The sequence below is a fragment of the Pholcus phalangioides genome, unplaced genomic scaffold, assembly GCF_987345545.1.
Source record: "Pholcus phalangioides strain wild (caught in Gottingen) unplaced genomic scaffold, Ppha-v1.0 ptg000013l_1, whole genome shotgun sequence".
Classification (NCBI taxonomy): Eukaryota; Metazoa; Arthropoda; class Arachnida; order Araneae; family Pholcidae; genus Pholcus; species Pholcus phalangioides.
The window spans coordinates 23605708-23631465 of NW_028301606.1; the positions used below are offsets into that span (position 1 = coordinate 23605708).

The following is a 25758-nucleotide window of genomic DNA, read 5'->3' on the forward strand; positions in this document are numbered from 1 at the left end:
GCCAGTGACAAAAGGCTTCTTTTTCCTATGCTGAACATGAGTTGGTTGGTGTACTGCATGGTTATCTTGATGCCATTTCTGTTGTAATCAGTGTCTCAGGATTTTGATGAGGAGTGGGTATGGAATTTGGAGTACTTCAGGATATGCATGTATCTTATTGACCTTTGACTACACCACTATGCCAATTATTTTTTGGTTTCTACGTTTTATCAATATAATTATTTCTTCAATTATTCAAGCTTCAATGAATTAACTTTTGTTTGTTATTGTTATGCACGCTCTTGGAAATACAATTTAATGACTCAGTACCATATTAAATTGGAACTGAATATATTTTTTTTCTTTGAAATGTATCGATGTGTATTGACCTGTGAATAATAATTTTATAAACATTTCTCATGCATGCAAAACAATGCAACATGTTTCTTTTCCAAAATTGTTTTGAAATGTCATAAATTTTATGGTCTTTCATGTGCATTGTTGCTTACTGTGAGTGATAGCGCTTGAATTCATGAATCTTGTATATAAAACAATCTAAAATTAACAATTTTTCCATTGAAAAAGTATAATGAAAATTTTAATTTTTCTTATCTCAAAATCAGGTGAAAAGGGAATTTGCGCTTCAGAAATATATTTTTTTTATTATTCTAGACAGTTTTAACATGAAATAAAGCCATGTTCTTGCCAGTATATTAAATTCTCATTTTGCAGATGTTAGATCTGGGTATTATAAAATACCACTACAAAAAGAAAATGTTTTTTTACCATCACAAGAACGAAGCACGAATAAATGGAAAATTCATGAAATCATCACGAATTGGTGGCACTGCTTTGGCGTATACAGTTGAACTAATTACAGATGACCTTTGTTATAACATTCTACCTTGTTTCCATGGAAAACAGATGTTATATTGAATGGTCATTATATCGGAAGTTCGAAAAAAAAATTAGCTTAACCCTCTAAAGCAGTCTTTAAAATTTTCTTAATCCACATAACTGCCATATCTGAAATTGTAAAACCTTCCCGAATTGTCATATATTTTAAGAATTCTTTCCAATTGTGAGCAGATAACTGCTTCCCTTCCCCCCAACAAGAAAATTCACTCTGCCTGTTACTTTTATTTTCCTGACTGATACAAAAACACCTGCCATGTATTGATTCTTTTTTGGGGGAAATTTTTTTTTCTATTATTTAGACTGCACGTATATTTCTATATTTTTCTCGCTCTTTATCTAACATTGAACAAGAGCTGACACTGCCTACTGCAGCTGATTGTGGGAATGGAAAAATTTTTATTGTGAAAACAGATTCATTGCATTTTTAGTAGCCGAAGTATCTCGGTGAAAGATGTAAAACAGATCAGGAGGTTTGACAAGATATCTCGGGATTGCCGCTGAAAGGATTAATGTTTGAACATTGAAGGACCGGACACACCCCGCTTCCCATCTCAGAAATATCGAAGCTTTCCCGGGAATGGGTGTATCTGGAAATTTATTAATTTATGTGAAAAAACTATATACAATAAAGAATCTGGAGTAAAGATTGTGATCATAGCACATCATCCACAGATAATCAGTCTGTAATAGTCCTTATGTAAATAAAGAATAATTTTGTCTGTTTGGACAGAATAAAAAACAATTTTATTATAGTTGCAGAGAAATTCATAAGCACATTCCTGTGTACCAAATTCTCCAATATCGTAGTCAAACACAATTGTGAACAAAACAGATTTTGTGTTGCTATTAAAAGAAAAGGTGAGGCAGAGCTATGTTTGGATGCTGTAATAGCCTTTTAGGTCCGCATAAGTTGGATGAAAAATAACATGGGATAGTTAAGAAAAAAATAGGACGGTTGCCCTGATGTGTGGTGGTTGTAACAAATGTACTATTTTCTAAAATTAAAAGTGGGGAATCCAAAGTATGTACATGAACAAATTTTTTAATTTAAAATGAACAATTCAGTCACATAATCAGGGTTTTTTTACAAGCACATTGTTATACTACTTTTATAAATGGTAGCCATACGTTTTGTTTAATATAATACTTTTCTCATTAAATTAATGTTTTAAATTGTAAGTCTACACGAAGCTTAAAATATCTAAAATCGAACTTTGTAGTACATAATATTTTCATGAAAATAAAATATTCCTAGAGTTAATTATAAATCGTGATGAAATGCAAAAAAAAAAAATCCTCCACTGGATAAAAAAAAATTAACTTTCAACTACTCATTTGTGTTTTGAGTAGGAAATTGACAAAGGTCAAAAATAGATTAGCTAAAATAATTTTATGAAATAGCAAGGATTGTGTTTCACTCAGTTATATCACAATTTGAAAAGAATTCTTATAACTATAGATATTAACCGTGTAAATAAACATCTTTATACACACAGAAGGGAAAAATTTAACATTAGAAATATTCAATTAATGATTGGAGCAGAATTTAATGCATAAATTTTATTGTACATTAGCAGAGGACCACAGAAAATTCTTTGAAAATATTTTCTGTACAATAAAATATATTTTATTCCCACGTAATTAAAAAGTTTGATAAATATTGAAACCATGTTTTCTCAGTGCCTTGCCAGAAGAAATTATTGCACAATCTGAATTCTTGTATAACTGCTAATATATGGCTAAAAAACAATGCAATTTGCCCAAAATTTTATAAAAACTGATTAGCAGAACTGCTTCTGGTATATTGTATTTTAGTAGTATTTTTTTGACATGAAATTTGATAAACTATAAGTATTTTTGTTTTGATTGCTATGATATCAAAATGTTATGGTAATCTTTATCAATCAAATGAATCTAGTTTTCAATGAAATTGAAACTTTATTCGACTTTTTGTGCTTTCCCAGTGAAAAAAAAAAAATACATTTATGGCTTTTCAAATGTTTTAATCTAATTTTAAGTCTCTTTGTTCCATTTATATATTTTTTACATTTATTGCATACTCGGAGAATGTTTTGTGATTATTTTTTTTTATATATTTTACATTAAATACATTATAACAATAAAGTATTTATCTTCAATTTGACTCCCATCTTATTCATTTAAATGGATCACTATAGGATAGGTCTTGACAAATGCCAGGTGGCCCCTAAAATTTTCAATGTGCAGCTAGTGGCTTGGAAAAAAAGACACTAGGTTCCTAAAATACAGTGGAACTCATAATAGCCATTATGAACAACATTAACCTCTAAACAATGGCCACATTTTTTTTTGAAATAAAACATATTCCATTGGAGTTAACCTCTGAGTGGCCATTTTAATTTGTAGTTAACCTCTGAACAAGAATTCCAACATAATTTTTATGCATGCAAAGAAAATAAAAATTATTAATATCCTAAGAAACATAGCTAAGGTTTTTTTCTCCATTATCCCCCCCCCCCTTCTCTGAATCTTATGAAAATAAGTGTGGTTTCTTTCTATAAGGCAGTGGTTCTCAAGGGCTGGAACTAGGGGGGGGGGGCAACTGCCCCAGGTGGTAAAATTTAGGAGGCGGGAACAAAGAACACTTACAAAATTATGTTATTAAGTTGTGGGGGCAGCAAAAATCCTAGTTGTGGACATCCCTGCATTTCTTAAGGAGTTGCCAAAAGGCATGTCAGATATGTTTCAAAACAAAACAGAAATTATGGTGAATAACATCGCAAGCAGTTATGGCATATCCCAGGTGCGGTCCTTGGGCAATCACAAATTAAAAACACTGCCTTGTGCAACAAAAAATAGCTGGATGTATCGGTCAATTGAAGGATTCATGTCAGTAAAGACAGATTTTGGTATAGTACTACACATTAGTTAATCAAACTGTCACTATCATCAATTTATGCACTTTGTGGCATAATCGTCATTTTCTTGTCAAAACCATTTGCATTTCCTTTTTGCTTGCTTCCTCTACTCATTCTGATGAATACAAAATGAAAGTTTTCTGGTTAACTTTTTTTTTTTAACAATTGAAAATAATGCCGTGTCACAAAATCTTTTCAATGAAAAATTTTATACGCCCAATACCTTTATATCAAATTGCCTTTTTTAATTATACATAAGTATATTAGTATGCAAGTATAGTCATTTCTTAATTAAAGTGTTGCAATTTTACAGGAAATCAATTTTCGTTTATAAAGTACTGAACAACGGTAACCTCCCAATAATGGTTAAATTTTCACTGTCCCATTGGTGGCCATTGTTTGGAGGTTCCACTGTGTTTGTGGTTGGCCCCTAGATTTTTTTCAATTTGTCAAGCCCTGGCTATATGATATATACCAGTATCCAATGAACTTTTCAAATACAGTAAGCATTCTTTTACAAAGAGAAATTTCCAAACGACTTTTTACTACATGAAGGAGTGAAAAAAACATTTCTGATTATCATCAGAGTTAAGTTCCCCTTCTCTTAAAAGAAAAAAAAAATCAGATTTCCTATATTTTTTTCTATTTCAAATCAGGTCTTTTGGCTTTCACACATTATGTATAAATATTTACTTTACAACTGGTGAATTTTTGAAAAATATCCGAATGAAAATATAAATTTGCCTTTCCAAAAGAGGATATGCCAGTATTGTTGGTGCATCATGTCAGTTTTTCTTGATAAAAGGATAATTGTTCTGCCATCCATGCACTTTCTTCATTAGGATCTCTAACTTTATTTGAAATATGTTAAGGTCTAAAATTAAAAAAAGAGAAAAATTTGAACACACACTCCTTCCCAATCCAACCATAACTCAATTTTCTTTTCTTTCTAACTGTGCATCCACTATGTACCAAAGAGGATGTTCTATGATTCCAGTGGCATGGCATCACAGAGGGTAGGGAAAGGTAATAAACTGTCTTTTTCCAACACAAACTGCAAAATGGTTCAGGTAACCATTTTAAGGGAAAAAACAGCTTATGTTTTATTTCCATTCTTCCATTTCACTTTTTCTGACATGGATCAGAAAATTCACCTCCCTGCCTAAAGAAGTTTCACTTCAAAAATTTTTTATCCTCCTTTGACAAAGAAAGGCGATTCTCTACATGAGGTTTATGTAACTTGAAGGCTGCATTACAGCCCAACAAATGATTTCAAAACATAAAAATTTTTTATTACTGTATAAGGAAAATTATAAACGGCTCTTGCCACTAAGAAAAAGGGGAAGAGCATTTGTCATTATTTTTTACTATAAAACTGTCTTCAAAATCAGACGATCTCTCATCAGCTATCATTTGAATTTCGAATCATAGGCTGTGGTGACAGCATCCACCACTAGTTGCTGTTGTCCTCGCCATAGAGGAAAAAGCGCGCCCGTGCAATTCAGGAATGGCTCTTGCATTTTGCCACTCAAACAACACGGTCACATGATCTGCTCGTATAGTCTTTTTCTTGTAGGTTTTGTACCTTGTATAATAAATATGCTTTAATTATCTTTAAATTACAGAGGAAGTGTTTGTCATTCATCAGTACCCTCTCTCTCTATCTACAAGCCAAGAACAGTTTTTTCCTCATAATGTAGTCCAGAAAAACTCATAAAGGGTCAATGTCCATTTTCCAAATCCATAGTTCTTTTGGCAGCTGTTAGTTTAGCATGAAAAGAAAAACTTACCGAGAGGAAAAAGTGAAATGAATGCTTTATAACTTCGGATTCATTTGGCTAAGAACAAGATTACTTTGCTTACTTTTAATGTAGGAATTTCTCCGAGGACAATTATTATAAATGAATAAAAAATATTGTAGATTTAGGAGAGGAAAATAACAATATTTTTTATGCTTAAAAATATTTTTGTTTATTCTTTAGACAAAAATGTGTGTTTTAATTGGGTATTAAATGTACTTTAATTGGGATATTTAATGGCAACCCTGCAGATCTTGTCATCTCTCTTTTTTACGACCAGATAATAAGATTTTATTTTAAAGGCTTCAGTAGGAACCACTTTTTATGATCACCCCCTATTTTACAGATGAATTAGTTTTTCAACAAAAGAGATTACACTGTATCAAAAGATTTCATACTAGTGTGCGAGTTAAGTTTTCAAGAGCTGTTTGCTGAACATATTGCAAAGGATATAATGTCTTGTTACTTCCAGCCTTGGCATACTTTTAGCAATATCGATATGACCATACATTACCACAGCATCTCCCCTGATGTACTCCTGCATTGAATTCAGCTCATCTTTTAAATCATCAAATGAAAAGGTGTTCTTGTCCTTGCTGTTGGAAGCTTTAATGAAAAGAATAATTAATTAATTATAAATTAAAACATTTATGAATTAAACTTTGAAGTACGTGCCAAAAAAAAAAAAAAAAGGAAGAACTTTGAAATGCTTCCTTACCACTTTCTGTTGCAGTAGGCTCTTTGAGTTGAGTGTCTTTTTTGATCGAACAATCCAGCAATCCAGTACCATCATCAACTAAAATAAACAAATCCATATAGAAAAGTTAGTTTCATAATTGAGAAACAACATAAAAAGATCACCATTCGAAGAAATGGGCAGTCAAACCTTACAATAGCAAACTTGGCTTGTGGTCATAACTACGAGTCAGGATCATTTGGGAAGAGTAAGGAGAAAGTTGTAATTTTGTGGCTCCCTTCACTGTGAGAGTTGATGATTTTATGGCACACTTTTGTTTCTTCTTATTACCACACTTTGTTCTCCCCCACACCTAGTTCCGACTTATAACAAATCTCCAGATATAAAGAAACTTTTGGCCCCAATCTATAAGATGGATCAGACATTACAAACCAAATTTTAGGTTCTTTGAAGTTTGTTATAACTAGGTTGGATTGCATATAAAATGCACCAGAACTTTGTTCATCAGGAACTTTTTCTTATATCGTGAGGAAGCTGAATGCATATTTGATTATGTAATTAGTACAGATAAAATACTGGACCTTCAAATAAATGCATTTTATTTTGCAAAATTTCGATTGTCTAGAAATTTTAACTGATGTAAGAAAGAGAGAGAACTCTTCTGAATTACATCAGATAATTAATCCATGCAATAATTCAAAGCGACCGGGCCTTGGTTCTGTAACTTTGGTTTATCACCATAATTTGTTGTCACGAAAAATGGTGTTAGTGAAACTTAGCTAAGTGCAGGTTAGCACGAGTGCTTTCAGGTTAAAGCTCTGTTTTAATTCTTACGACAACATTTTAATGAAGTGAATAATAGCCTAATATCTAAAATCATCCAAAAATATGTTATGTAACTGATTACCAAAACCAGTGTTTCCTAAAGTGAGCAATATAATCCCCAGAGAGGGAGGATGAGTGATGGAATGTTTCAGGAGGACGATAGAAACTATGGGTATAACAAAGGATCCTAAGGGTTCGCTTGAGTTGTGGGGGGGGGGGGAGGCAATGAGATAGAAAAATTGAGAACAAAGTGATAGAACAAAAAGTTTCAAAAACTGATCTAACGTGACTAAAATTGCACAAACTTGCAGATGTAAATCTATACATGCATTTTGAATCCTATACACATTAAATTTTTTTATCATTTAACTATACCTGTGTAAATAAATCTTTCTGGATACTCTTTTATTGCAACCACAGAACCTAACAATGCAATTTTCTGCCATTTGCTGGAAAAAAATAGGCCCTCTGAAAAAGAAAAGAACATCAGTTCAAGAAAGATACACATAAGGATATTGATATTAGTTGGTCATTGGGACGACCAATTGGCAAAAAAAAACAGTTAATCCTTATGCTGAAGCGTTTTGACAGTTATCAAAGGCAGTATTTAAATGAGAAGTGCCAGAAAATCATTTACCATCAGGATTGGATTTTGTTTTTTTTGGTGCAAGGACCAAATAGGTAAAACTGCGGCAAAACAAGTGAAACCATATAAAAATAAGATAAAATTAGTTCTTGTCATGTCAAGGAAGTTAAAGAAAAAGCATGAGCAATAAATAGTTAATGGACTTTGACAATGGAGGCAATCTAGTTGACTCTCTTGTAATGAATAAGATTGGGTGAGACGACTATATTCTATACACAACTGGGCAAGCAGGATAACCTCTTTGTGGTTGGTCTTGCAGCTTGAATGCCAATGGCAAATTGTGGGCTTGATGGCATGATACTTATTATTTACTTGGTTATTCCAATTATATCATTTACCATCAATACACTCCAAGTGTAACAGTCATCTCAATAACAAACCAGTACTAGGAAAGAGATATATACATCCCTCTACATAGACAGATTGAGAGATTGATATCTCTAAAGGTATGTGTATATGCATTGTCATTGAGTGGTTTGCTGAGATTTCCAATACATATGGGATACGAGATTTCCACAAACTATTTTGTTGTAAGCCAAGCAACACACACTAGAGGACACTAGGTAATCATCAAATATGGGACAACCCACTAATAGCCAGAGCATCAAAGGGACTTGCATTGTGTTTCTTGGATTTTGAAATAGTGAAAGCTACATGACGCTATGGTTGGACTTGGGTTTCATGTGATGAGGGCAGAAAAGAAAAAGCACACCAAGCAAAAGTTGATGTAAGCAAATGCAAACGCACCTTAAAATTTTTTTCTTTCATTTCGAAATGATATATATATAAACCATAGTTTTTCTTACCAAAACAGGCTTTTTGATGCACATCACAAATGAAAAGTTTTTTGTAGGCACTTGTGGAAGCTGCCTTTGATTTATTCATCTAAGAATACAGAAATAAAATTATAGAAATATCACAGAAACAGATTTCTAGTGCAATAAACTGATTAATTTTATTTAATTGAAAAATTCCTTTGTATTTAATATTTCAACATTGTATCAGTGTGAATGGATATGAGAAAACACTCAAAAATATCACAATAATGTTAATATTTATTTTATATTGCGATGAAATATTATATTAATGATTACTATAAAACTTTCTATAGGACTGTGTAATTAAACAGTTTTTACACAAAGAAGGTTGATACAAAGCTTACGTTATACAGTTTTACTGAGAGCAGTTGAAGTGTTACTCCTATGGTCAAGAACAAAAGCTAAATAAAGATGCCACAGCTGAAAACATTTCTGCGTAAATGGTTAGAGATATAAATAAATATTTAAAGTTCCTTATCAGAGTTTGAATTTCCTGTCAGTTCATGTTTGTTCAGAGAGGAGGAAACAAAAACTACAGTAAGAGAAAATTTTTTGAGAAAAAAAAAATTCACACGAACTCAAAATATTAAATGTGTCGGAAATAATAATTGAAAATTTTAAAAATACTTTTGGTGTGGAAATTTTTTTTTAAATTTCATTCAAAACGTGATAATATTCATTATGTTTATTACAGAGAACAGTGGCGTTGTAAACTTTGCTTTCTAAAACCACATTGGTGTAATTTTTTTCCCTTGCACTTTTTTGTTTGTTTACAAATTTCGAGCGGCTGCGAAGTTAGTTATCTTCCTATCACCCGTGTCTATCTTCCTGGTAATTTTTGTTTCTTAATCTCTGACTTTTATTTAATATTTCTCTTTTATTTAACATCTCTCTTTTATTTAATGCGCTCTCAAATGATTGAGTTGAGATTTTGAACAATAAATTTGAATTGCGATGGAAATTCAGTAGATGTTTTTATTGATCATGAAGTCTCTCTTGTTAAATAAGTCGCACTCGAAACGATATTAGTACATAGTTGACTAATAAACTGCATTTTTCTTTTATTAAAAGAAAATATGCTTCGTATTTTTACTATTTAAATATTGTGGCTGCTTAGTCTTCATTAAAACAAAGAGCAATCGGGCTTACAACATTCAAAATATTCACACATGACATAACAAGCAAAAGCTAGCCAGCCAAATTGTGTTTCCGAATTCGGAAGGCAGATGGCAGCATTTGAGAAGAATTCATCAGAAACAAGCTTCACTTTCACAACACATATATACGCACATTCTGATATGTACTCATTTGTTAGAAATTGCATAGAGCAGGGGTTCTCAAACTTTTCCCTCTCCCGTGGCTCCCCAGAGCTGGTTTAACTAAGTGTCTCTTCAAAAAAATTTTGTCAGGGCCAATGCTCCGTGGCGTCCTTGACAAAGCGTGGTGGCGCACAGTTTGAGAACTCCTAGCATAGAGGAGTATTGATGAGGCGCACGTGTGGTTTGGTATTAGTAGTCTACATTAAAAATTCTATCTGTATTGGTATTATGTAGGGTTTGAATTAATGGCCGAAAAAAGCCATTGTTATGATTTGAAATTATATTTGAATAAGGGAAAAGTGGCATGAATCAATTTGTCAATTTTTCTTCAACTGTCGTTCTTGCCAACCAAAATTTGGTGATATATTTAACCACCATTCTCAAAACCCAAAACGTCAAAAACTTCCGCTGCAAACAATCATTGTCACCTAAAGCTGTTACCTCAATAATTAAAGATACAGTTGATGCTTAATTTTACGAACCTCCAATTTAAGAACATGCTCTTTACAAAATGGTCCTCTGTCCCAAGCAGCGTACCATTGAGCTAATGTTAAAATCTGTTCTATTTTATGATCTCTGATTAATTCTATTTTATGAACTAATTTTTTTTCCTGTTATTTTGTTCTCCCAGCTGCCCACAGTTCCTTGTAACCAAAATAAACAACAATTCGGATGTTCTACATATTTTCTCTTAAGAGAAAACAGAGAAAGGGGAGAAGGAGGGTGTGTGTGTGTGTGTGTGTAGAGAGTCCACCAATTTGTCATCAACAACATGAAAATCCACATTCGTTAGTGCACTGAGTTGACCATAAAATGATTTGAAACATGATTTGTCAATGAAATAATTTTATTTCCCACATTTTTTTTATTGTCTCTTTCCATTTACAAACATTTGATGTTACAAACTGATTATCAAATCTGTACAGCAGAGGTCTTCAATATTTTTCTAGTCACGAGCACTGCCTGTAATCAGCATCAAAAGAAGAGTACCCTTAGGTAGGTTTAGCAGACGTATACCTGAAATCAGTATTATTTAATCCATGAATACGAAAGTGTGTAATTGGGACATTGATCAAGTGCCTGTGAGCACAAAATCAAACATGAGTATAGAGCACTCTACTTCAGGGAGCAATGTTCTCGCGAGCAACAGGTTGAATATGCCTGCTGTACAGGTTCATGAAAATATGATCGTAGAATGTATATGCAATGCAATGCAAGTCCCACTTCCTACATATGCACTTGAATCCAATAAATTGGCAGCTCTAGGCCTCCTCATTGCTTTCTTCACGTCAGCACCTCTGATGCACTGTAATGACACAATATAGGGAAGGCTCTCACTCACATAATACAGTAAAAATCCTATATAATGATACTCAAGGGACTGTTTGTTGACACTGTGGAAAATGTACCTGTATCAGAGAGTAACATGGTTTTATATAAAATTTTCACTGTATAATCGGTTGTGAGTCATTTTTGAGTAAGATGCTCAAGATAAAATTATGACGATCATGACCTCAAAATCATGACTATTAATAATATATATGTTTTAAATATTATGAAATCATGAGTGCTACCAGCATTCTATGAATGTTCTTATCTCTCTGGCTAAAATGAGCTAGACATATCAGATGAAATCTGGTGTTGGAGAAATGAATTGTTAACCAAATTCACTGCCATTCTTTAGCCTAAGAGATTATTTATCACTGAATGATAGCCATGAAAATTTAATGGGGGGAGGGAGCTGAAATGTCATTTATACTTAGTAATTTTGAAGAATTGAAAATATCCATTAATCAAGCTTTTGTCATTATGTTATGTTGCAGATCTTTATCTTTTTCAGTAGTTGCAAGGAAATGACTATGCAGAGTTTAAGAATTATTCGGCGGAAATTTGTTCAGTGTGTATTGCATGTAAATCCAATTAGAAATGAAGTTACTCAAACCAGACTCAAAGCTGAAGGTTTGTGATAATTCATAACTCCTTAAAGACTTAATTTTTACTTTTAAAACACATTTCATGTAACACTTCGTAGATTCTTTCACTGTTGAACAATAAATATATTAGCTCAGAATTTGAGGTAATATAAAACACTGCATTGTCTCCATGACAGTTGTCATTAATGCTGTTGCAAACCATAACCATTTACTTGGGCTACATCGTTGATTTACTATTATACATTGTAGAAAATTTTCTTTCTGATCTATTTCCAAAAAGTCTGAAATGAAATGTTATTTCTTGTTCTTTTGTGAAATACATAAATCAGTCAAATTATGATAAGTGAAATTTTTGATATCTGAAAATAGTTTTTATTTACTATGTAATATATTTTTTATGAATTGAGTTCTATAACTCAAAACAATATCCATTGCCATAGCACTCTAAAAGATCTAAATTTGACTCTTTGTTATGTGTGTAACTGTTTAACTTTTTTGTATGATCATTTCTATTTTATAGATTTTGTGGCTCTTCCAAAAGAATTGATTGATGCTGGAAAAACGACCTCTCATCTAAGACCATTGTATATGGATGTGCAAGCTACAACTCCGTTGGTAATTTTATAACAGCTGCATTTCATGTTCCATCTTTTGCTTGTGTCAAACCTTTTTACATTATGTTAATTTTAATCTCTGTTAGGAATACGCATCTTTAATGAAAATGTTGTCAGTAGAGAATGAGTAAAAGATCTCTTTGGTAGAAGTTATTTATACAAATGTTAGCTGAATTGTGTGTATCACTTGAACTGGGCCATAAGAATTGTGCATACAGAAGCCAAAGCAACATTTTATCATTCTAGGAACTTTTAGAAAGGTTTCATTCTTTTAATTTTTACTATGCATCAATTGATTTCAAACAAGCAAAAACTTGTAGTATAATATGTTGCCAAGCCAATCAAAAAGAGGCAGTGACATTTATCCAAGTTTGGCTGTACTTACCCGGGTCATAACCAGGATTTTTGTGAGGGGGAGTATACATGATTTTGTAGCAGTGTTTTTGTTCCCACTTAAAACTTACCACTCTCCCAAATTTTGCTGCCCCAGCCCTCCTTTAGTTCTGGCCCTGGTTTACCTGGTTTTTTTCCCATGTTTATACAGTTAAACTAGCATGAAACAGAATGTCAAGAGATCACCTTTTAAACAGGTTTTTGTTTTATAAAAGTTTACATAAAAACCATTAATCATCTACAGGACTGTCTTTTGATTCTGCTCAATACAGGTTTTTGTGTCATAGTGGATCCATCTTAGATAGATTTCCTTGTACACAAGTATATAATTCAAAAAGTTACCACATCTGTCAGTGATATTATACTGAGACACAGTATAGTATCACTATAGTAGTATAGTATCGCACTAGTAAAACATTGATACAGTTTTTCCTCTGTTTTCTTAAACACTCAGTACCACAGTGTGTAAGATTATTTAATCGACTCTGGTAGGTATGCTTTCTCTAAAATTTAAAATCAATGTTTAAGTGGCTGTAATTTAGAGAAAGATTTTCTTTGTATTAAATCCTGAGATGAACTTGTCTAGAAAGAAAAGTAATTTTCTTTAAACTATTTATAAAAAATTTCCACTGAACCTGGCTCCTCTTGCATACCTGGGCAAGTGTGCTACATCTTTGATATGTTGTAGGCCGGAAAAGTAATATCTTTCTCTGGTTATTGTATTATTATGCTTGAAGTCAAAATGAAAATCTACTAGGTCATTGCTATTCAAATACCAGCTTGCTGAGTGTAGTTGTCATGTTTGATTCCTTGCTTGATTTATTAGTGTTTTTGAAAAAAAAAAAAAATTCTTATCTTCAATTTATTTTTTTTTTGTACTCATTGGATTAAGAAAAAGTAATGCTAGCATTTTTTTGTGTATTTTCTATAGGATCCTAGGGTATTAGATGCAATGTTGCCATATATGATCACACAATATGGAAATCCCCATTCTCGCACTCATTTCTATGGATGGGAAAGCGAGGCAGCAGTTGAAAAAGCTCGTCAAGTAAGCTAATAAGAATTACTTTTATTTTCTCTTTTGGTTCCAAGTAAGACATCTTCATGCTTATTCTTTATGAATAAATGGGGAGGGAGAAAGAAAAAAAATAGACATTCCATTCATTTCATTTTAGAAGTTTGCCTATCATTACTTATAAAAATATCTTAGGAATCATGATGACCAGCAAGTTTCTATCATGTTTTGATCCTTGAAATTTCAAAAATTAATTTAAAATTTTCTCCCAGCTGATGTGTACGTAGTTAGTGATTTGTTCATAACTTTTCTCCTTTGAAAACTTTCTTGGTAAGTGTTTTTAGCTTGAAATATTTAGTGCTAAAAGCTGCATCATTGTCAAATGCATTTGAAAGCATTAATATTGCCTAGCCTGCATTGGGGGAGGAGGGGGGGGGGGTGATACCGGCAGGGCTTGCCGCTGGCAGTGTAATCTGAAAAAATAATTTTGAAGAGTAATTTCACTCATCTTCAAAATTTTAAGGCTAGTTTTATGAAAAAGTGGGGGTGTTTTTTAAATGAAAAATAACTTTAAAAAAACCTAAAATTTTAAGACTTCACTTCTGAATGAAATTTGAAGGAGTAAAATTTAATTTTGATGAATCATGCAGCTAGATCATAGTTTCCCAAACCTTTTTTTTCATCACCCCCTTTATCAAAATGCTTTTCTCTCATCCCCTCCCCAACTCAAGTGAACCCATAGGATCCTGTGTTGAATTTGTAGGTTCTATCGCCCCACTAAACCATTCCATCGCCCATGTTGGGAAACACTGATCTAGATGTATATTGGCAAACACTTTCTGCTGGGATAGAAAGGGGGTGGTGAAACTGCTTTTTTAACTGTTCATTCAACATCAGAAGGGGGGACTCAAAAATTAATGTTCGCCCCATCTTATAAGTATACATTTGCAGCTCTAAATATTGTGTAGAATCTTAGCAGATGAAATGTTCATTCATGTTGTCATTCTATACTTTGTTACCATAATTATTTATATTTACTTAGACTAATTCATATTATTCTTTTCAAGAAGTTATCAAATGCATTTTATTGAAATAGTTTCAAACCTCTAATCATTTATTTACTTTTCTATTAGCAAGTGGCCCAGCTTATAAATGCTGATGCTAAAGATATTGTTTTCACAAGTGGAGCTACAGAGTCAAATAATATAGCTGTCAAAGGAGTGGCTCATTTTTATGAGGAAAAAAAGAAGCACGTAGTCACTACACAGATAGTATGCCTATTTTAACATGGTTTTTTTTTTGTCTATTTATCTTGTTTTATTTTGATACAGTAACCTCCTTGTTTCCCTGAACATGCTAGGAGACAAAGAAAAGTACGATGTAAGTGATAGGTTCTAGTTAAATTGGTAATAACAGTTTTAGGTTCATGTATAATTAAGTCATAGGTGGATATAAAAAAATATATATGATTGGTGTAAGTGTGAGGACAAAGGGGACACATTACCCTTCCCTTGTTCACTGTACATACTCTGTGATCCCTCCACCATTCGAAGAGCATGTATTCGTATATGAGTTAAGTAGTAGTTCTGATAAAAGATGTGGAAGATCATTATAATGAGGGGCTACTTCCTCATATCTATATATCTCTACTTCCTCATATCTATATATCTCTACTTCCTCATGTTTCATTTCCTACAACCCTTTTCTCCAAATCTCCATGACTGGTGTTGTAAAAAATAAAATCTCTATCTCAGTTTTATGGTCCATGAGAATTATAGCAATGCATTTGTGTCTTCTATTACATAATCTAGATCAGGGTTTCCCAACCGGTGTGCCGCAAGATATTATGCAGATAAATAAAAAAATATAAGTCCATTTAAGTTTTCAAAATAAAAATAAATTAAGTCGAATTAATTACTCTCATGCATGACAGACTCATCGGATAAGTCGCCATCTGGAGGCAGTATCAGCAATGTGAGCTTCGGCCTGAGTTAAGTCTGTCTCTCCATGTATGACCCCGTAAAGCCAACACCATCTATAGCAGAAAGAATCCATGCGACGCTCGTGACATCACTGAAGAAGTCCATAATCATTGGATATACTGCAAAAAAAACGTAAAGATATTGCATGCGTCGGCCTGCTATATCCAATAGCTACAGGTGAAATGGACGTCTTTAGTGACATCATGAGCTTTGCGCAGAGGCTTTCTACTATAGATGGTGTTGAGTCAGCACACTAGCTATTGGTCTAGGGCACTCACCTGGCAAGTGAAAGGACATGGATTCGACTCCCAGCAAGGCCAGTTGAATTTTCTTTCTTGGATTTCATCTTCTCATCAGCCAGCTGTCGAAAACCTCGTAGTCATTGCGGAAAGTGACATCACCTTTGGATAATCTGAAAGACCTCATTTTTCAACATTTATCAAGATTGCAAGATGCAATAGGTATGTACTTTCCATCTCTCGCCATTTGATTTCACAGACAGTCATGGGTGGAGATACGGGGGGGGGGGCAGCGTCAAAGGGGAAGTTGACTAATCTAATGTATATATGCGTATATGAATTGACATCATCATCATCGTGCCTCCCAGAAATAATGACCGTGCCCCCCCCCCCAGACTTCCAAGTCTATCTCCGCCGATGCAGACAGTGCGGAGGAAATTTCACTGCTTGCGAATGTGATGAATTTATTGACCTTTGCTCTTATTCCACACTCAAAGACAAGGCCGTCATTTCAACTTTTTCCAGGGGGGCAAAAAACATGTACTGAATGTGTATGTATATATATATCATTTTTAATGTATTTTCAAAAGCCAGGTTGAAAAGCTGTTAATTCAAGCCGTTTTGGTCTGGGGCCCTGACCCCCCAAATGACAGGCCTGCTCAAAGATAAGTTCACCAAGAGTGAGGCATCGGTGGCTGCTTTTTGGCTTGGACTGAGAGAAGAGTATCCTAATCTATTGAAAAACCAATTAACTTTTACCCTTTTCAACATCATATCTGTGCAAAGCAGAGATAGACTACTACTACTCAAGTGTACATGCAGCTCGCACAAATTCATCTACAGAATTTCTAACGAATTTGTACATGCCAGAATGTGCGTAAATCTAACGTGAAGTTTGTTTCTGGGTAATGCTTGTCATGCGTAGTGCTGCCATCCGCCAAGAAACAGACTGAAAGACTTTGAGGACAATTTATGTGTTTCGTTGCCATCTGTAAGGCTTGATTTCAAGTATTTTTGCTGTGAGCATCAATCACAAGTTTCATACTAATGATTAATCGAACAAAAACTTTATTGACATATTTTTACTCCGCGATTTTCGTTGTAGTAAACTGTACTTTGTGTGTATTCGAGGAAGGGTGGCCCAAGTTTCTAATGTTATTCCAGAGGTTGCAGCAAACTCCAAAAGGTTGGGAAACACTGATCTAGATGGTATTTGGATTAAAAATGAAACAGAATGTGTGTGTAATTTTTTTCTGGTACAAGAGGTGTTCAATATATTTGCACAAACAATTAAAACAGTTATTTTGCCAGTTATGGTATCTAAATGTCTGTTAACCCTTTCATAGCCTGGTGATACAAATATGGGGGGTTGCTTTTTATTACTGTAGAATTTTTTCTTTTGACCTCAGGGAATTAAGCGCTGACTTCTAAAGGAATGTGTAAGTTTTGAGTTAGAAATATGGTGAATATGAGCTTTTGGGGGGGGGGGGGTTTCATCAGAGCACTTAAATTTGAATTTTCAGGGTTTTTTTAAGATTGCTTCGAGAGGAGAAAGTGCCTCCAGGAAAAGTGTGATTTATTGCACAAAATTTGACAATGAAATTCTGGAAAAAAATTATGTGAAGATTAATATACCCTGCATTATACAACGTTGTATATGTTAATATATAACATATATATATTAATATGTTAACTGAAAAAATTTGAACAAAGTGAATTATTTCTTCACAAAAAAAATAAAAAAAATTGAAAAATTAAAAAGATAAAGATTTTCTGACACCTATGTTGTTAATGTATTTTTTTAATATCAAAAGTGCAAAAACATTTTGAAAATTGCAAAAAAATGAATGTTCGAGTCTGAAATTGTTATGGACAGTGAAATAAACAATTAATTTTAAATCATTACGTCCAAAATTCAGTGAATAGTAAAAAATAAAAATAAATAAAAAATTGTATATTTGTGTAAATGTTCCTTTTTATGAGTTGCCACTCTTTAAATTGAATTGATTTCTATTGATTGATTACCTACCTAAGAAAAATTATGAGTTAGATTCATTAAAAAATTTCTTCTCTTATATCACAGGAGCACAAGTGTGTCTTGGATTCCTGTCGTTATTTGGAATCTGTGGGATTTGACGTAACATATCTTCCTGTGCAAAAGAATGGAATTCTCAGACTAGAAGTAAATTATTTTCAGACTTAGAATAATTTGAAGTGTGGCTTGACCTGTCTTTTAATATATACACCCCGTTAAAATTTAAAGAGCAATATCTTAGTAAATGCAATATTAAAATCATGCAGCAATCCCTTTACAGTCCAGATTTCACGCTGTGATTTCTGGTTTTTTGTTGAAGGAGATGCTCAAAGGGGCAGAAAATTTAATAAAGATGCTGATGTTATTTCAACTGTGTAGGGCTCACTGAAGCAGCTTCCAGCAAAATCCTTCTCTAATTGCTTTGAAAAGTGAATTGACTAAGCGAAGATATTTTGAAAAAAGAATAAATCATTTTTTGCTGAACCTATATCTCTGGATTTTTTATGATTTTACTCTCAGTTCTTATGGAACACACCTTGTACATAATAATTTTAATTTAGTTTTTATTATCAACAAGAAATTTTTAGGTTGTTGGCTGAGTGGGTGTGATCACACGCATTCATAAAATGACCAAGGTGGAACAAGGATCTTCTTTACTCAATTTGTTTTTCATCTTTTTGCAAAATTTTCATTGCAAGATTCTAATGCATATGGTATGGCAGGTTTTGCAATAGAAATAAATAGCCCAAAATAACTTTTTTTTCCATCAGGATCTAGAAGCAGCCATTCGTCCTGATACATCGTTAGTTTCTGTGATGATGGTGAACAATGAAATAGGTGTGAAGCAGCCTATAAAACAAATAGGTAGATTTTCTTACTAAATTCTGAAAAATTCTTGTGTTATATTGCAAACTTTCTAAAAATGATTTTGGTAAGATGCATGCAAATAGAGTGATTATAAAACTTCATATTCTGCAAAATTATTGTCATAATTATTATTTATTTTCAGGAGCCTTATGTCGAGAGAAAAAGGTATTCTTTCATACAGATGCTGCACAAGCAGTTGGTAAAATACCAGTTGATGTAAATGAAATGAATATTGATTTGATGTCTATCAGTGGCCACAAGATGTATGGCCCTAAAGGTAATTCTGATAGCTTGGTAGAATAATATGAAGGTATAGGTATTGCGTCAGTTTAGTCATTGTTTTTATAATATTGATAAAATATTAAAGAAGTTTTCTCTTTTGTATTGACTGAATTCGTTTCGTACGCATTCAGGTGTGGGAGCACTTTATGTGCGAAGGCGTCCTAGAGTTAGAGTTCAGCCTATACAAAGTGGAGGTGGTCAAGAAAGGGGCATGAGAAGTGGTACGGTCCCTACACCTCTGGTGGTAGGGCTTGGTTCTGCATGTGATATATCGAGAAGAGAATTAGAAGTAGGTTTGTTTTTTTCTTTCACGTCAAAAATTAAAACTTTTAGTAAAAACCCTTTGATTCATAGAAAAATGATTTTTTGTCTTTCTTAATTTGAGAATCAATATTCATATTTTATATTATAGAGTAGATAACTTCATTCACATTCTGCTCAAGATAGGATGAGAAATCATGATTTATGACAGCATAATTATAAATGATAATTATAAATGCTAGTACAATAGTTAACAGGAATCAGAAAACTGAACTGTGACATTTTGTCAATCTTCAATTGTAGTTTTGCATATGTATATTTTATATACATGAAACATAAAACTTATGCTCAAAAACCCATTGTTCTTAAATTAGTTTCTTTTCAAAAGACATATTTCTTAAAATAAAATAATGTGTGAAGGCTTTTAAACAAAATTTGCATTGTGTTATTTAAATTTTTTTTTCTTAAATTTCATCTGATGTGACAATAACTCTTTTTGAAACTTCATTTTATATTTTAGTATGATGCTAAACATATATCAGAGCTCTCCAAAAGACTTATTGATGGACTGGTGAATTCCATACCACATGTAATTAGAAATGGGGACTCTGAGCAATCATACCCAGGTATATTGAAAAATAATTTGCATTTTTTTTTAAAGTTATAAGTTTTTAGCATATTTTTTAATCTTAAGTTTACAGGTTATGAGAAACAGTAGACCTTCCTTCTGTTTAAAAAATGTGATGATTAATGATCAGAACATATGCTCATTCATGTAATTCTCGTTAGTTAGTAAAATACAATCAAAATCTTTGAAAATTATGGTAAGAATACAAGAGATAATTTTAAACGATTTTTTTAAAGTATCGTTAGTACAGCGGTGGGAAGTGACAAAGTCCATTTCGAAGCAGCAAAATTCAGGATTCTGAGCAGTTTTGGAGCAGATGTTTATAAATTGGATCAGCGAAATTAACTTACAAGAATATTTTTGTTAACCCCCCCCCCCCCTTTTTCAAAATAAAATAACTGCACTGTCTTTTGTTATCACACATTTTATCAGCTTGTTTTTTTGTGTTTCAGGCCTTTGACACCTTGTTTGAAAGAGCAACTGTTATAAAATTTTACACACCTGTCTATTTAAGATGATTTTTGCTTACTAAGGGGCACTATTTGCCGTCTGGAACAGTAGCAATTCAAATTTGCTAAAAATTTTCTATAAGTTTTCAATTTTTTTATACTCAGAAAAATTGTTGCAAAATGTGGGAGAGAATTTCTGAAGGATCAACACGATGTTTGGCGATTCAGTACTCGTTATTTGGCGATACAACACTTGTTATTTGGTAACATTTGCAATTTAACGCTGGTTATTTGGTTCTTTATTAGTTTCTAAATTAGCATTCGTAATTTTGCAGTCATGATCTTTTACACCTGGAATGAAAATGTTTTTCACGAAACATCGGGATTTGACACAATGAGATCGACTACAGTAATCTCTGCTGCTTCTAGTGGCAACTTTTTTTTTTTTAAATGGAAACTGACTCACATTTGCGCTTTGAAGCTAAAAGACCACTGCAAATTATCTTTGGTTTCACAATCACGTATATTATCAGGGTTTCGCAATGGAAAGCCCGATAGTTGAAATAAGGTAATAGTTTAAGTACAGAGGAATAAAACACACTCTTCTCTTGGAAAGAATCATTTTGTGGCAAGCAGGAACAAAAATTTTTTGCCGTCTTTTCCAAAATTCCGGGCATACTGAAGCAAAATTTGCTATTGTGGCTGTTTGGCGCAGAAAAATATGAAAATACACTATTGGAGCAGGATGGTGCAATATTTTAATTTTGGTGCAGTGCAGCGTTCCCACCCCTGTTAGTACTAAGTTTGAATTCAAGGAATAATTTATCTGTGTTAATTTTTAATTTAATTTAATTGCAGTTGAAATACAAAAATTAATCCAATTTTTTCATTTTCAGGTTGTATTAACCTTTCATTTGCATTCATCGAAGGTGAGAGCTTACTCGCTGCTCTGAAAGATGTAGCACTGTCTTCCGGAAGGTATTTATGCATTGTTTTTACAATGAATTTATATGTAAATCTCTCACGTTGCCTAAGGCGGGTATTACACTATAAAAGTTTGATAAAAGACCTTTTATAAAACTTGAAAAATGCAGCCAATAAGGTCACAGGTTGCATTTTCTAGAATGTAACCAATAACCTTATTTGTTAGATTTTTCAAGTTATAAAAGGGATTTTACCAAACTTTTATAGTATAATACCGCCCTTAGTCTAGTATCTTTTCAAAGATATGCTTCGAACTTGGACCTTTAAATATATACAGCAGCTTCACTGAATAAAACTATTGACATTTTCTAATTCATTAAATCCAGGTTCGACTCTATATAATAAATATACAGGGGTATTCTATAACTTCCCTTAATAATGTATTTTACTGGTGAAACCATTAATTCTAGAGGCCTACTTCCAGTTAGAAAAAGTATCCTAATAACGAGTAAAGTTCTGATATGTGATTCATGTTGCAAGGGGTCGTGTAGTTACTAAAATATTAAATAAACTTCTTATATGGACACTGTCCTCAAAAACCTAATTGGAAAGTTGTTGCCCTTTCCCTCCTGAGGCCAACAAAAAAAATTCATGTTTTTAAAAAGTGCAATATTTAAAAAAAATATTTGAGTTAAAAAATCGGAGGAAGTTGGAAAAGAATAGCGTAAATCAGGGAAAGAAGCACTGTGCATTAGTTTATGCTGTTTTTCCTCAACTTTTCTTTGATTTTTGAGTTCAAATATCTTTTAATATTGCATTTAGACACTTTTTTTTGTTGTTGGCCTCAAGAAAGACAGGACAACTTTCTAATCGGGTTTTCGAGGACAGGGTGCCTGTATGAAAAGTTAGTTTTTATATTTTTGCAACTATACAACCCCTTGCAATACATATGGCATATCTAAAGTCTTACTTGGATACTTTATCTTATTGGAAGTACGTCTCTAGGATCAATGGTTCACCAGTAAAACGTGGCAAAGTTAATTATGGGGATCACCCTGTAAAGGTTCATGCCTGAATTTTTTTTTCTTAATTTTTAGTGAATAATACAGGTAATATATTTTGCTGATGTAGATTTTTTATTTCATTTTCTGCAAATGATTGACATGTGAAACCTAAAATTTTATTTTAGTGCTTGTACATCTGCTACACTTGAACCCTCATATGTTCTTCGAGCTATTGGTAGCGATGAGGATCTTGCACATTCATCCATTAGGTAAATGATGTACATTCTATGTAATTAAACATGAACAGTTTACAAATTTGTTTCTATGTACATTTATTGAATGAAATTGCACACATCCTAAAGTCTCTCCTTAGGAGAATCAGCTTTCACATTTATTCCTTGAATACACGTGATACTGTCAGCATGGTATCAAATGGATTATATCAAAACCTCGCTAATCCAAACAGCTTAATCTAAACAGTTCCCTTAAAAAGTATGGAAAGTGCACATAGCATTGCAATGGGCTGCTGTGAATTTTTTTTAACCCCCCCCCCCTTCCACCCAAAGCTTTTTTCGTACATGTATTGTTATGCTTCATGTGCATATATTTTTTCATGTGTGTTATCACCTATTAATATAGCTGTGGTTTATCTTGTGGTTTTTCAGTTTGTTGCTTGTACCTGCATGCTTCAGAATGTGTGTTCTCAAATAGGTTGTTTTGTCATCATTTTCAAAGGCTTGAAATCAATAGAACTGTGTCATTCAGGTATTGCAGCCTACTTCTGAGAAAAGAAGATGCATTGGGTGACCTTCCATCCCTGTTAAATGGAATTATCAGTTCTGTAAATTTCATCCTACACATAGTAATTATTGTCAGAAAAAAAATGCATGTTACAGAAAAGAAATCTTGGTAACCGGGAACAGATCTTGGTCCTGGATAAGTAGGGTTTTACTGCATTACATCTAAAGTACTGTCCCACACTATATGGATCTAGTAAGATGTGATTGAAAAAGAGTTTTTTTATCTGACCATTTTGCAGATGCCCATAATCATTTTATCATAGCATTATTAAATTTTGAAACGACAATTTTATCACAATTATGGCAGGTAAATTTGAACAGTTTTAGCCTAAAATCGTCAATGTAAATCTAAGATTCATCAAGACTGGCAAAAAAAAATACTTCTGTACATAATTTCATCAGAATAAACAATGAAATATTTTTCCCTCTGTTAATTTCAAGTACTTTTTCCATGTTCACATTCATTCCATTGAATGAATTGAAATTGCCCAACTCTTTTTTTTTTAGTAATATGTACATTGTGTTGAATAACTTTCTGGAATTTCGTCTATATTTCATCAGGTTTGGCATAGGTCGCTTTACGACTGTTGAAGAAGTGGATTACACTATTAACAAATGTGTCCCTCATGTCAAGAGATTGAGAGAGATGAGTCCTTTGTGGGAGATGGTACAGGAAGGAGTTGATTTGAAGAATATCCAATGGTCTCAACACTAGTTGATTCTTTGATTAGATTTTGTAATTCTTTATGCAAATAACTTTTGTGATAATGCAGGTATGCATGTATATATAAATGTATATGTTGCCAATGTGCTCTATTAAATGCATTTCAATATCCATTACTCAATCATCATTCTTATTACTTGTAAAATTACACCATGTTAAATGCTATTTGGTATTTGTTGCATAACTATAACAATTATTATAATCATTCTCATTTATACCAGAATGAAAAAGCATACGATAGCTCATGTATTTTCAAATGTACTTTTTTTAGTTTTTAGAAAGTTATTTTACAACTTTTGATGAAAGATACACATTACAACAGCACAATTTTTTCTGTAAATTTTTCTCTCTCATCAATTTTTTCTCTTTCCCTCATGCCAACCACGATTCTTTTCAGAGATATAGTATGGGTCGATTCATTGCTGCATTTCTATATTATATGGAAGGCTCTAGGATTTTTGGAATGATACAAAAGAGCAGGGGCTTGTTTCACTTTGAGATCCCCTTTTACATTAATGCACAGCGAGAGGGTGAAATAGTGTTGTCTATCTCAAGTGGGGGGGGGGGGGGGCCCTTGTGCTAAAAATGAGTAAGCCTTAAAATGTTCAGGCCTGGCCATTGAAACTTATTAGGACCACATAACGATCAGACAACTCTGATATACAAAGCCTCTTATTGGTTATTTTCCATCTAGGAAGCTTTGGAATATATACCTACTACTCCTATTGAATTCTAATAATTAAAACCTTAACTCTTTAAGCAGTTTTTAAAATTTTCCTGATCTGTGCATTATAACTGCCATAGAGGAAGTCATTAAACTTTCTAGACATCACCACCTATTTTAGTGAATATTTCCCCCCCCCCCAATTTTGTGTGCAATGATATTGCTTTCCTCCCAAAACCAAGAATGTGGGAAGAGAAATAATTTTTTTTCTATTATTCTGTACGCATACTTCTAAACTTTTCTGAAAAAGGGAAAAAAATGTCTTTTCCATTATCAAACTTTGAACAAAAGCTATCAGTCTACTTGCAGTTGATCGACAGGTTAGGGGAAAGGAATAAACATGTTTGAATGTGAAAATTTCAATGCAGTAGCTGGGCTTGTCTACCAAAATGGGAGAGTTTTAAAGAGCCGAGATATTTTGTGATTGCCAAGCACATCAAGTTAAGTGAGATATCTTGTCATTGCCTATGTAACGATTTAGATAATTGTACATCACCCATGCCAGAGACATGAATATGCAAATTTTTACTTTTTGGTTAATCAGCTAACTGGATCACTTATTTTGTTAAGTTTTTCCAGGAATGTGATATGGTATTACTGGATCAGCTGCCCAGACTTTGCTTCTGCAAAAAGAAGTTTAGTCTCTGAGTTCTAGTGCATTATTCATTTATTGGATTAGCTGTCTTACATTTGTTTCAATTAACTGCAAGCTGAACGAGGTTTTTTTTCTCGTAAAGCAGCAATTAAAGAGGAAAAAACTTCTGGAATTTTAGATGCATAGCAGCTCTTATTGAAAAAATTTTTTTTATTCTACTCACGTTCTGTTATTATAACTTTTGTTATACATAGTATGCATGAATTTACAAAAAAAAAAAAAAAAAATCCTTATGTACGCTACTACTAAACCGACCAAACCTCGTTCATATTTCTCTGCAGAACTTCTAACGAATTGGTACATGTTGGAATATACGTGTTGTGAACCTAA

General features: G+C 33.0%; 2 protein-coding genes across 2 annotated transcripts; one reads left to right on the forward strand and one right to left on the reverse strand.

Annotated features, from left to right (window-relative positions):
• Positions 1 to 61: 61 nt before the first annotated feature.
• Positions 62 to 9085, reverse strand: LOC149078811 (CST complex subunit STN1-like). Its single transcript, XM_089240935.1, has 6 exons — positions 8924 to 9085; positions 8568 to 8646; positions 7491 to 7583; positions 6312 to 6389; positions 6044 to 6199; positions 62 to 4648 (listed from the first exon to the last, which is right to left on the reverse strand). Exons 2-6 carry the CDS (start codon positions 8644 to 8646, stop codon positions 4575 to 4577), a joined length of 480 nt encoding a protein of 159 aa, XP_089097061.1. The 5' UTR covers positions 8924 to 9085; the 3' UTR covers positions 62 to 4574.
• A 250-nt stretch (positions 9086 to 9335) lies between these two features.
• On the forward strand, positions 9336 to 24165 carry Nfs1 (Nfs1 cysteine desulfurase). Its single transcript, XM_089240936.1, has 13 exons — positions 9336 to 9410; positions 11722 to 11857; positions 12353 to 12447; positions 13771 to 13887; positions 14988 to 15125; positions 18159 to 18257; positions 18881 to 18974; positions 19120 to 19254; positions 19391 to 19548; positions 20041 to 20146; positions 21494 to 21575; positions 22711 to 22794; positions 23887 to 24165. Exons 2-13 carry the CDS (start codon positions 11752 to 11754, stop codon positions 24038 to 24040), a joined length of 1368 nt encoding a protein of 455 aa, XP_089097062.1. The 5' UTR covers positions 9336 to 9410; positions 11722 to 11751; the 3' UTR covers positions 24041 to 24165.
• The last annotated feature ends 1593 nt before the right edge of the window (positions 24166 to 25758 follow it).